We start from the raw sequence: 14,366 nt of genomic DNA on the forward strand, positions 1-14,366 counted from the left end.
CCTTCCAAATATCTCCACCATTACATACCAGTTTTGCAGTGTAGTAACCACCCGACATGCCCATACACCTTTAGTCATCTATATGCAGCTACTCCTGTTCATGTGAGTATGTGAATTCATTTTCAGACTTAAGGTGTGGAAGCTGCACTGAATAATTCTAGGTGCTTGTTCAGGTTTCACATGGTGCTTGCTTAGAGCTACTCTCATGTTAAGCCACTATGAATATGTTGCACTGCCACCTCTGATACCAGGGTAATGTTTTAACCTTTCTATTCCTGCACTGCACACTAGCAGTATCTGGTGCAAATACAACAGAGAAGTATGCAAGCGATACACCACCTAAGTATTATTTGCCGTACAGAATATACAAGTATGCATACCAAATTTCTGTTTCTCCAAACATCGGTGTTACTACACTACTACTGAATAAAATGAACATATTGAAATGTAACATGACCTGTTAACAGATGTAATTAAGATTTTTTTCCTGTATAAACAAATTTCCATGATTCTCTGGCTGTTGGGTTTGATTCACTTTACTGGCTACCTGTAGAGTAGAGGTCTGCTCTTTCTTAGCAAGTTGCAGTAAATATTTTATCTGATTGTTTACCTGGTTAGTTTGACTGGGCACACTATGAACGTTTCCAGCGGCATCCCAGGGTAAAAGCTCAAAATGGTGCCATCTCAATGGTCTGACCTTGTACTGTAGTCCCTTAACTGCTGCCTTGCATATCTTGCATAAATGGCAGATCTGAATTATCCATTGCAATGTCCAATTCAGTGTTTCATCTACAGATTGTGTGCCTACTGCCTTTGACGAATACACTGCTAGGTTACAGTAAAAAAATAACATTACAATAGGGAATGGATGGCAAACCAAAGAAACTAAGACAGTCACGACTACAGCACCCAACATTACAGTACAACTTATGATTTCCTATCCATCTACAGGTTGCAGTAGTAGAACCCACAGCCATATACATAAAAAGCAAATATACTCACCGATGTGCTGCTACCACTGCTTTCAAGTGCTGTAGCACAATCACTAATGACCATATGCTAAACAAAACAATTACACATTGAAAACAGATTTCACATCGACAGTGACAAAAATAATGGTAATGCAAATACAATCAGAAGGAATTCAGAAGAAACTGCACAACCTACAAGCTCTGTAAAGAATACAGAAACATCGGATTTGTGACATTACACAGGCATGGTTTAAAGCCACAGAATGTACTCTGTCAGTGCAAGGCTAAATTGCCTTGCACACATGTAGATCATGAGGCACAAGAGAATGAGACACAAGGTGTAAATGTCTCAGTCTTGATTAGCAGCAAGTATTCTTCAATATTTTTCAAACCGGATGACACCCAGGCATTTACCCACATGCAAATAACTGGAGAGTGTCCCTTACCATATCTGAGAAAGCTACAGGTCATCATCTATGGCACAAGAAATCACAGCTCAATATAGGAATGAATGCTGATTATCATCTGCTGTTAAAATCAAGTAAAAACACTAACACCCTATGCAAAAACTCAGAATACGTTTTGCAAGGATCTGCCAATGCACACATGATAACATGCTGATTATTAGTCAGAGAAAATCAAATGTAATGTTCTTTGGCACCCCATAATAGCTTGCTAAAACTCTGCACCTGACAATAACTGACATCAGGCAATATGTTGCCTGTAGTAACACAGCAAAAAATATCCAGGATCACATTAGACCCTACTCTCTTATTAACAAACCATACAGATAATATTAGCGGAACCTTAAATAACTAAATTTATTCTACAAGCTCTCATACCTTCTCACCTCCAGCATGTGCACAGCCAAAGCTATAAACATACTTATCCCAAAAACTGAGCATGGGCTCCCTTTAATAGCTCTTCACTCTACCACAAATACAAATAACACTTGTACTGTTACTTTTACAAAGATCTGTAGATTTGAATTGCTTGCAGAACCAAATATGCATCTTTGCTATTTCCTCCAATGCTTCAACTAGCTACCCATCAATGAAAGAACAACCTTTCTACTTGGTTCAAAGATATAGAAATTATTAAAATGGGACTTTGTCTACCTCTAAAATCCAAACTACATATTAACCAAACTCATCTGAGAGACAGTCAGGAAGATGGCTTAATACTTATCAGACCATGTTTCAAGACAACCACAGGAAAACATGCATTCTCAAAGCTGGATTCAGTGGGCTGGTATAATCTCCCAGGAGTAGCTAGGGAGCAACGCAATCTGGAAGCATTCAAAACTAAATTAATAGAACTGCTGTGGGATACCAGATGCCTGTGCTATTGTGACAATGGCTAGTCAGTTCTTGATGTTGGAGTGAATGGCTAGCCATTGCATACCATGCCTATGCCAAAACACACCTGCACTATGACTGTAGCATTGATATATGTATGGTAAATAAAGCAATCCTGAGGGAAAGCACTTTGAATGACACTATCATTATGTTGAATGGTGCTACTGTTTTTAGCAAAATGGATGTGAAGGCAGGTTACTACCAAATGGAGGTGAATCCTAAGAACAGAATAACAAATACATTTTTAATCACAAAGGTCTTAGAAGATACAGGAGTTTAATTTGGGTTGTAAGATCAGTTGCAGAAATTTTCAGATGTATAATATATTTTATCCCAGGCATTCTGATTGTTAACATTTTCTTTGACGATGCAGTCTGTGGCAAAACACAGAAACAATGATTCTATAAGACAAGTTTTACAAATATGCAAATAATTTTGACATTAAACTGAAATGCAAATTTAATACATAATTTCTCGAGTTTTATGGTAATATATGTTCAAGGAAGGAAGGGTCACCAAATCTAAATAAAGTTAAGGCAATATACAACATGTCACCATACTGAAACGCAAAAGTAGTAAGATGTTTCCCAGGCATGGTAAATTATAATCCCTTGTATGGGTAGCTCTTTAAATGATAACTGCCTTTCTAAGGGTTTTAAGATTAGTAATTTAAAAAGTGTTAGTATGCCGCGGTGGTACGGCGGTAGCATTGTTACCTCACAGCAAGAGGTTCTCCCGTTCGATTCTCGGCTTGGCTTGGGAGTGCCTTCTGTGTGGAGTCTGCATGTCCTCCCCACGGTTGGGTAGCGTTCAAAAGACATGCGTGTGTAAATGGGCGTGCCTTTGTTGAAGGTTGGGCATCGAGCTGGCACCTCGGCGTTTCGTAAAAATCTACTGCCAATCATTAGCGGACCGGAGTTCCGCTGTGGCGACCCCTTACCGGGAAAAAGCCGAAAGACAAACAACAACATGTAAACAAAAAGTGTTAATATGGTGCGTTTTATTTTTTATGAACAGGAGTTTCTTACTTTACTGATAGCTCTCTCATACACACACGCAGGCACTTCAAAAGTCATACACACACTCTCCGTGCATTCCTTTACCTATCACTCTCTCATACACACATGCAGGTACTTCAAAAGTCATACACACACTCTCCATGCATTCCTTTACTGATCGGTCTCTGATACACACACACAGGCACTTTTACATTCATACACACACTCTCCATGCATTGCTTTACTGTTCGCTCACTCACACACACGCAGACACTTTTACATTCATACACACACTTTCCATGCATTCCCTTTCTGTTCGCTCTGTCATACACACATGCAGGTACTCCTACATTCATACACACACACTTCATTCTCTCCCCACGCACTTGCAATCACTGCCCAAACAACACAAGAATCAAACCCACTACCCTTATGTCTGCAGAGAGACATATTTTAGATAAAAAAAATTCGTAGGTGGCAAATAACCGATGGGAGAAGCACAGCAACATAATCGAGTGTTTGTCGGTGTGAGCGTGCAATTACGATCTAACAAGACATTACTTTACACTCACTAAGCTGTTTAGCGAGTATAAAATAAGAAAAAAAAAGTAAACAGCTAAGCGAGTGTAAAATAATGGCTTGGAAGTTAAATCGCAGTCATGCACACACAAAACTTCAGACATCACAGGGCCATAAAGAAAAAAGGGTTGCTATTGGCAACCAAGACCACATGGAACAGCTGGCAAAGGAACGCCACAGGAAAGGAAATTACATAAAAAAAAAAAAAAAAAAGAAGTACAGGGCATTAAAGGAGTAAAACAGTGCCAATTTGCAGACTGAAGTGGGACTAATGCATCAGATAACGGACAGAAAGTTTTTTCATTACACCTTCTCACTGAACAGGTTACAAGACGGCACAACCACTACCATTATTGAACAGGAAATCTTTAAGGTAGTCAGTGGTACTGCTCTTTAGGAAAGTTAGAGAAAATAACTTCGGAAAGAAGACAACTTTATAGTAATAATTGTCACTGGCAACCAACACCACGCGGAACAGCTAGATTGCTGCAGCAAAGGCAAATAAATATAAAAAAGTACAGTACTAAAGAGCCACAGTTCAATACCAAGTGCATACATGTATCCACAACAGTTGTTTGGTCAGCAGGACCCAAACAGGCAATGTTTAAACATTTTTGGATGCACGTGTGAACTTATGCAGCACAGCGACAGAAAAGCCAGGAGAAATGAAGATGCCACATTAAAGAGATACTGATACTTTGCTGTCAAACAATGTATTTCTACAAAAAATGTCATACTCGCCAGTATAAATCCACGAGAGAAGCTGATGCAGAAAGGGACTCACACAAGGTTCCAATAGGGAAATACAGCGTACTGGAAACACAATGCTAAAAAGAAGTACCCTACCTCCTGCACTTGTAGTTGAGCACTCAGGCTGGGGGAAGGACAAGGGAGCCATGACATCACAGAATGGGTGGGTTTTATTATTTTAGTTAGAATCAGATGACGGCTGTGGTGATGTCATTTTGGGGGAGGGAACTGATTAAAAAAAAAAAAAGTACCTGCACTGCCTGGCCTCGATGATGTCAGTAAATGGGCGACTCCAGCAAGCTTTATTCAAACATGAGAGAATCATTTTGTAAGTGAAACCATCACAGTATGAGAAGGTAGGCTTCTGTTACAGAAGTAAGGGGAATTATAAAAATTGTAAATGCTTTATTGTTGTTGCTTTACAGAGGACAATGTAAATAGGGAGGAAAAGGACCGTGAAGTTGAGGAATACATTAGAGAAACCTGTTGTACTCCTTTAACAGTTAAGTCGTAAGCACTAAATAACTCATAGTCCATGCTAGAAATCACTCAAACACAGGAGAAGCTCTGGACCGACGAAACCTCAAAGCTTACTCTATGAGCAGCAAGTGAGATCTGGGGTAGGCTGGGGGAATGATGCATTATGGGTAGAATGGGTGGAGCTTGAGCTTCAATTCTTCAGCTTGGAAAATGTCAGAGTCAGATCTGAGACCCAGAGGTTGAGGAAGGCTGAAAGTGACATCAGATATTATAATAAAAACAATCACTTTAATATTCAAATTCTAACAAAAAATGGAACACACTACATTAAACCTGTTTCACTTGTATGGTATAACAGCACATCACCAAAAATTTGTTGTTAGCAATACTGTTAAATCTCACATCTGAATCAAGTTACAGCTTCACACTTTCCACACAAAAATAATGCAACACATCTCTCAGTGAAATGTTAAGCTTGAAAAAAAGGAAAAGCATTTACCATTTCCGTCCTCAATCCGAATGACAAAATATCGACTAGAATCAGTTACTGCCTCTACTGCGATCCCAGGATGTTGCTCCACAGGTGCCTGAGCAAACAATTCTCCTGGAAAAAAAAGAAATGAATGCAATTATTACCCTCATCATGTCAAATAGCATTATTTTATCTTACCAGACCAGATACTATTCCAAACTATCTCTTATTCTCCTTTAACTAACTTTTGCAGAATGCATGCTTATTACTATTTTGTAACAAGGGTTCTACCTACAAACAGCATTATATAAAGTTTGGGTAAGGTTAGTTACATTCTTGCTGCTTGACTCAGCCACTGCTTTCTTTTGTTCTGGGTGCATGATGTGCAGTCTCAGCTATAGTGCAGATGACTAAATTGCCCAGAAAGACAGATCAGGTAGACTACAATGCACATATCCTCTTCTGAAGACACTGCAAGACACCAAGCCCTGCTGGAGCAAATACTGTCCTCTTGACAAACTCGCAGCTAGTTCTCAAATTCAAGTATCAAAACAGCTCTGCCAAGTCAGCCATTGTATGCAAGTGTATAGTTTTCAGAAAGGTAGAGAAACACTGCTATGTAAACAGGATTCATGCAAACAACGACCCATAATCTATGATCAACCTCAGATAGTAGTGACTCAGACATAATACTCCTCCACACAAAAATAAAAGGAGTTTCCAAACTCTGATCCTAGCTACAAAATCAGGGAAAATATACTGGGTTGACTGGATATTCTTAAAGTGCCCTAAATATATCGCATTTACCTTTGCCCTTCTGGCCTGGTTAGTAGCTCAAAAAAGGTCCATGATGACCACACCTAAGGTAAGGCATGTTTGGGGGGGGGGGGGGGCATGTACTGTACTACTTCGATTTTCTTTCTGGTTGCTTGAGACTTCTGTTTGCTTGAGTTCCAGTTAACTGCGAGATTACTGTAATTTTAGTTGGAAACATTATACATCACTTATAATCTACCCAATCACTGTCAGTCCAACATTACATAGCTCATTTAAATCCTTTCTTCTTTTAAATCCCATTCCTCCCCTGTACGTAATGTTACCACAATTCCCATTTTTTCTATGTAATTTGCTCCTAGCCTTTTCTAAAGACCCCAATTCCAATTGTTTTATATCTGTTACCGTATTCACTACTTCTAGCACAGTTGGTTTAGGCTTTGACTTCCATTTTCTAGTAACTGCTTTTTGGCAGCCAACATAATTAGACTCCGCAAGGCCTTACTATGACTAGACAATTCCGATTCTGTATCATAGCTCAGAAAAATTATTTCTCTACATAAACTATTTTTTTTCACCCAGTAACTCTAATAGAGTAGTCTGTAGGGAATCTTTAAAGTCTGCCAACTCATTATACACTTCTAGAAAATATGTTCCACATTACCTCTTCCTTCCCTATCACACCTCCAATATTTTCTGCCTACCCGAGGAAAAATTCTCTGGAGTACACTTGGGGTATAAAAATACCTATGTAAACATTTCCAAGCAAAAATCCAAAGTATTCTAAATTTTGTTGTATATTTGGGAGAAGCACATAAATCCCCCACCGTTTCTTTCTGAATTGCTTACCCAGCCTCTCTTCCCAACCCCTTCTAACCTCCTCTGATTGATTCTTATAGTTATCATGCAATATTTTACACACTCTACTAAACATTCCTTTTTTAACAGCAGTGCCTGTTTATATTCTATTAAAAACACTACCAGGACTGGTCTTTCGTTTAGGACACCCCTATTTCTTTATCTTTGCCTATACTCTGATATCAAACCTTGATAGGGAAGGCAATCTCTAACCTGCAGTCCAAAAGAATTATCAGCATCTTCCCATTCTGTTACCTTTCCCTCTTTAGTTATTTGCTCCCAGTACCTTGGTTCCTTTGCTAGTTTTCTCCAATAAATTCCAGTCTTTCTTGCCTATTGTCTGTATCCCTAACTGCAGTCATCCCAATGAGCATAATCTCCTTTCTTCATTCCCATGTTGGCTTAGTTCTTAGAATACTTTGTTACTTTATGAATATAATATTCTGTATGACTACTGTCATTCTCCTTAAAGATCTGCATCCAGTTTCCAGACTTCCACAGGAATAGTCTATTCCTGGGGACCTTTCTGTGGATTGGTTCTACATCGTCATTTTATCTCATCTCCTCTTATCCTGTTAGTAATTGAGTCATCTACCTCTTATCCTTTTAATAATTGAGCCTCAACTAGCTCTAACCTTAGCATAGTTGATTCTTCCATAAACATTTCCATTTGTACCTTTTCTTGATTTCCATATTTCTCTGCTTTATACAGACTTTCAAAAAATGTGTGAAATATTTCTAATACCTTTACAGGATCTCTTATCATCCTTGTTATAGGACCCTAAGCTTGGCAATGTCCCTTTCTACTTTCTGTTGTTTGAGTCATTGTGCTAAAAGTTTTTGTGCTCCAGAGTTATTCTTAAAAAAAAACAGTTGCTTAAGAGCAGTCTTTCTAAACTCATGCATATTACCGAGGGAATTCCTTATTTTCTGCTTAGCATTCTGCAGTTACTCTTCTTCTTGTGACATTCCCATATTCTGCAATACTTTAACATTTGTCACTCCCTTTAAATAGTTCTTGTTACTTCTCAACTATAACTCACTCTCTTTTATACTCCACTTTAATTTTATCCCACTCCCTAGCTATATTTTCAGAAAAAATTTCTATCTTCTCTAATAGTTCCTGAACAATTTCCACTACCCATTCCTTAAATTCCTCTCTTTTCAACAGTTAGGTGGATAACTGCCAGTGTCTTATTTTTATTTTATTACCCTGTGTTTTTATTTTAGTTATTATTGGTGCATGATCTGAAATAGTTATCGGGTGCATATCAAGACTTTCAATTAAATGCACATGTGCCTGTGAACTGCAAATTCTGTTTAGCCTAGCCCAGTTTTTGTATCTTCGGGAATAATATGTAAATTCTGTCCGAACTCCTAGCACTGCATTCACATCTTCCATGCCAAATATTTTCATACATTTTGTTTTCAAACATCTACCCTCCTTTGTTATATTTTTACCTTCTGGGCCTCCCAGAGATACCTTCACTGCTGCAAATTCCAGTCCCCACCTATAAGTAGTATTCTTTGATGAAAGCTGATTATTTCTCCCAGAATTTTCTTAAGCTCCATTATAGCAGTTTTAGGTGGAGTACAAATACATGCCAGTGTAATCCTCCTCCCTTGCCAGTTGCCCCTTAGTACTACAAATCTGCCATTATTATCTTTTTTTATCCTCTTCTATCAGTATTGGAGCTCCTCTTGCAATTAATATAAATACTTTTCTTTTCCTCTGTCCCAGATATTCTGCTGAATAACCATCCTGAAAACCTTTCTTTATCAAATTCACATGTTCAATTCTTTTTAAGTGTCTCTCTAGTAGCACATCTATTTGCACTCTACATTTTTAATATAGCTCACTACTACTCATTTTTTGTATTTATCTATGATACCACTGCCATTTAAAGACATTACAGAAAGCATCACTGTGTTAAGAAGTCACTATTCCCATCTTTTATGCGTAACAGCTTTTCTGTCAAGTGTCTAGTTCCACCTTTTGTGTTAAATGCATACACTGTTTGGCAGGTTGATCTTTTATACACTTGCTTTTTGTAATATCCATCTGAGCCATTGTCACATCTTACAAAACTTTTGTTTTACTGAAACCCCTCCAAAAAAATACACACAACTACAACACCCCCTAAAATGTATTAACTTAACACTAACACACAAAACTATGTACATCTTTAAATATTAAAGTGTTTACCCTCCTAATAGGAACACGTGTCCCAAACTGACAGCCACACTCACAAACACGGGTTAACCTAAAACATAGGTTTTTCATGCTAAGATGCATGGTACAGCCTGTGCTTCTACTAAGTGGTGTCTAGTTTTCTCTTTATAGCTCTCCCAGCTGGGAAAACACTTGCATGCTTTCAGAAGACAGTTACCTCCTAGACATTTCTCTTTATCAGACTGTCTCTAGACATGAGGGCCAGATACAGAACTACTACTAAGCATACATTTCTTTGCTAGAAAAAAAGTTTTATAATATTCAATGTTCTTTTTCATTTACTTGCATTATCTTAAAACCTGTTACTAGATCAAGCTAAGGGCCTTAATACACTCACTCCCCTATGCAACAATGAGAAAAAGTGCATAAATCTTTCTTTGTCATGCTCTTTTGACCAGACTTTTCTTTTTTATGTTTTTACACTGTAGTGCCTACATTTCTTAAAAGTGAACAAGGAGAAAGGGAGAATGGGTTGGGGGGGCAGGAGCACCTGTTTATATTCGTATCACCAAGTGCTTCAGCCTTGACGGAAAGTGTAGCATCACCATTCAGTTCTGAATGCCAGTACTGCAATTGATCACAAGAAGTAGTGCATTAGTCTGGACTGAAACTGCAGTATTGGCATTCATTTTACTGAAGATCATGTCCCCTGACATCTTGCATGAGGGACACTGGCCTACTTTGCCCCCAACCTACCCATGCCGCTCAGTCTGTGTAGTCTTTTCTAAGCTGACACCATGTTTTTTCCACTGTTTGCTCCTGCTGTCAATCATCAGCACTTGCTGTGGCCAATCAGTGCACTTGTTGCCATCATTGGGGCGAGTATTGATCGGGAAAGGTCATTAACACAGACATCATGGGTGGTTTCAGCTCCTTCATGTTTAGTTACCTCTTCTCTACTGCACGCACCTGGTGAGATGTAGGGGACAGCATACCAATGGATGTCCCCTCACTTCAGTAAAGGGCGTTCCCTACAAGCATCCTTGCTACACCCACCCCAAAGTATAAGCAGCGAGCTTCCCAGCCTTCCCTAAGAAGATACCACTGCCCAGTGCACACAATCCCTACCTCACCTGGAAGAGGTGAGCAGGCCATGTCCCATCACACATCCCCAACCATGCCTGGTTCCTCCAATGATTGGGCCAGCTCACAAACCAAGGATGGCTAGGAAATAGTCATGAATTCATCACCTGCGTAACACTGCCAGATTTAAGCTGACACTATTTTGCAACTAGTGCAGTAGGTAACATGGTCAAGCTGACTAATCTCTAATCCCCTCTGGATACCATAAGCAAGCTTATTTTTCAAGGTGTTAGCTGTTATTAAATAATGGATAATGATCCATTTTCATCCAACAGTATCTATATAAACCATACTTGCTTTCCAGGGGTGCAGATTTGTCTACCTTTATAAATTCACAATCCAAAAAAAGTATGGACAAAATATAATCAATTTCAACAGACAAAGGCATACAGAAAATAACTAAAATAGGAACAAAACATGATTAAAACATATGTAGAAATTAAAGTTCCATCCAATCCAAAATTAAATTCTACTTATTAAACCTCCTCCAAGTTGTTCTCAGTCACTTTCAGATGGTAAGACAAACTAATCCAGCTAAGGAAGCTTGGCTGTCAAAAGGGGTGTTTATTTCCTTCCAGTCTACACAGACATGATTCCACTCTTGCTGGTTTACCCCCCAACTCCCAGGACTATCTGAAAAATCTTGCATGAAACCAAAAAAAGTTCCATCACCAAAAATGTCACAAATGTTGAAGACAACAGGATTTGGTCCCCAACTGCAACAATTAAGTATTTTACAAATAGGTCTACCTTACAATTCATACTTACAGTTACGATGAACTAGTTCAACCCAAACCATGCCCTTCCAAACACACATACATGTAAATATATAGATGGGGAAATACATCAGGATTTGTGGTATGATAAATAAAACAGTTAGCGATTTTGGGAACATATTCCCCAATTAAATAGCAAAACCCTGAGTCAACGAGTGCCCATACCCTATAATGTCAGATATGCAATTTCTCACACACTAGAGCCTTAAATATTTCACCTATCCATCTTTGTGCATCTGTGTATGTTACCATTCACATTTATTTCAATGGACTGCAGTTTTTGCACCTTTAGTTCCGCTGTGGCAACCCCTAACCGGGAAAAGCCGAAAGAAGAAGTGTAGTGGTACCTTTACAGTAGTTTCTCTGTTTTTGTAAACAAAAGAGCCATGGATATAGCAGAGATAAAGTTAGAGCACAGTGAAGGAAGTCAGCTTCCCCAAGTGGAAGGTGTTAGTAGGCAAGATCAGCAGAAGCTGAGCGGCTTATGAATGCCAATATTTCATTTGTAGTAACAGACGAAGTGCCTTATGTATGATGTTTTAAATGTAGTAAAGCTGCTTGTTACATTTGTCTCACATCGTTTACTACCATTTCAGAGCAAAAGAGTTTTTTTTTTTTCATCTAAGAGAGGACAATTTTTTTCTTTTCTCAAAAGGAAGGACTTTTTTTTTTTGGTCTTCAAGTTGGAGTTGAGGGGGCAGCAGATTGGTAAACTGTACAGGGTGCCAGATAACACTGCCAAAGTTCTGTTTAAACATTTTTAAGCATTTTCTGGAGAATTTTTCCATTCACTTTTTCTGTAATTTGATGGGTGGTTGTAGGGAGTGTTTTAGAAACTGATTCAGCTTGGGTATCATTACAACCACATTTGAGGTAATCAGTTTAAGGTTTTCTGTGTTTTTATTTTATTATATGATTATAATTTTAGCATTTGCAGATCATTTTGTGTTTATTTGTATTTTTGATGGTGTAACAATGCATTTTATTTGTACCAAATAGTATTTTTTTTTGTCTTTTGCCTTATTCTTGAGTCTTCTATGTTCTGATCGTCTGTTTTATACTTGCCCTAGGATTCAGAATGGCTTACTGTGAGAAGAAAGCCTTAACGTGGCTGTTTTCCTACTCATGGTAAGTTCACAGGTTTACAGGTAAGTACAAGGCTAGCTGCTTTTCCAGGCTATTTTAATCCTAGCCAGTTTCCCTTTATGTGTTGGAAATAACCTATTTGGTTATAGACTGCCCTTACCTAACCCATGGTTGATAATTATATATTAGCCCTAATGAGAATAAGTGGGATCATGCTGTAGATAATTTGAGGTCTTTCCAATTCTTAGACTGCCCTTCCTCTGATGTTTCCATTAGAAGGGCCTCAACATGGATGGTGGTCCAGCTGCTACAGTTGAATGTGAATGCAGCAATCCAAGGGAGCAACAAATGCTAATTAGCCATATGCTCTCCCCCAGAAAGGCAAATGGCTCTCAATTTACACTGCCAGACAATTTAGGTATATAAACTTCCACTGTTAGACATTAAATACTGAATATGGTCTTGACCCAAAAGAATGGACTCATCTAAAAAGCATTAGGATACATGCACAAGACAAATTTCTTTGTCACACTCAATACAAAGAGGTACCAAAAGTTAATCCAAACACTCTATGAAACTTTACATAATGAACACGCAATAAGAAATATAATCTCCAATCTTTACAAAACTTTAATTGCAAATAATAGTAATTTAAGTGATAATTTTTGGAATATTATTAAGTTTGGAGGTAATAATCCTTTTTCTGAAGAAAATAAACTGCAACTATTGGAATCTTAAGAATACCTCCCGGTTACATTATTAGCAAATTTACACATGGAAATTTCTACACAGAGCTTTTCTGACACCCCAAAGAATTGTTAAGTTTAACAAAGTGTGTTGTTGTCTTTCGGCTTTTCCCGGTTAGGGGTCACCACAGCGGAACTCCGGTCCGCTAATGATTGGCAGTAGATTTTCACGAACGCCAAGGTGCCAGCTCGAGACACAGTAAAAGTATGTGGCTGATTGGTCTCATATATTTTACGACTGTCCTCTTACAAATGACTACTGGAAGAAAACTGCAAACTTTCTCAAAAGCTTTATGGTCTGATTATTTTATCTTACAGCTCTAGCATTGCTTAATATATAAAATGAACAAACGTTGGTCTTTACTTAACATTGAAAATCTTAGCTAAAGGAAGGAAAACTATAACAAGAAAATGGGAAAACTTTGCTTCAACACAATTTGAATTCCTCTCATCTCTTTGAGAAGCTGCTATCAGAGAAACAAACAAATAAGAAAAGAACATTGCCTAGGATGTTTTTCAAGAATCTGCAGTTAAAAGTGTTTTCTCTTATTGAAACATATCAGTATAATGATACCCACTGACACTAGAGTCCTTATACAACATATGTCTTTTTTATATAATTCTTTTTCTTAATCAGTTTATTGTCATACAGACTGAAAAACCTTATTAAATGATTATATATATCAGGTATGATGTACACAGTATAAATAATTCATATAGTTAAACATTTTGAATTTTATCTTTACTTTTAATATATTAAGTCCTGTATTTTTTCATTTAAAAGTTTTAATACAAAAATTTTGAATAAACTTTCACCACTGGAAGAAAAAGTTAATGCAGTCAAAAGAAGGCAGTCAGGCATTCACTCGTATGGAAGCAGTCACAGTGAAAGTAAATTCAGCAAAGGTGTGTGTGTGTGTGTGTAGTGTGTGTGTGTGTGCAGGGGATGCCTTTGCCAACAAGATACATAGGTCACCAGGGAAAACCAATAACATGATCAGATCTGATAGTGCTAGTGTTATCTAAAGAGTGATTCAAAGATATACTAATGAGTTGATAAGGTCTTCGTCACTGCAGCCACAGCCGTCTCTAAATCACATTTCCTGTCATGTAAACAAAAGTACATGTGGTATGTCAATTTACATGAGAGATGAAATTTTCTCAATACTAGGGTTAGTTTTTAAACATTTTCTTTATTCTTT

General features: G+C 37.9%; 1 protein-coding gene across 1 annotated transcript in view; it reads right to left on the reverse strand.

The window, feature by feature from the left end:
- Nucleotides 1-14,366, reverse strand: part of NECAP2 (NECAP endocytosis associated 2) — a 1,246,850-nt gene that overhangs the window by 912,458 nt on the left and 320,026 nt on the right. The window contains exon 3 of the mRNA XM_044061830.1: nt 5,636-5,740. Within this exon, the coding sequence (XP_043917765.1) occupies nt 5,636-5,740 (105 nt within the window). The remainder of the gene's footprint in view (nt 1-5,635; nt 5,741-14,366) is intronic.

Source organism: Protopterus annectens, chromosome 2.part0 (genome assembly GCF_019279795.1).
Source record: "Protopterus annectens isolate FY-2018-M chromosome 2.part0, PAN1.0, whole genome shotgun sequence".
Taxonomy (NCBI): Eukaryota; Metazoa; Chordata; order Ceratodontiformes; family Protopteridae; genus Protopterus; species Protopterus annectens.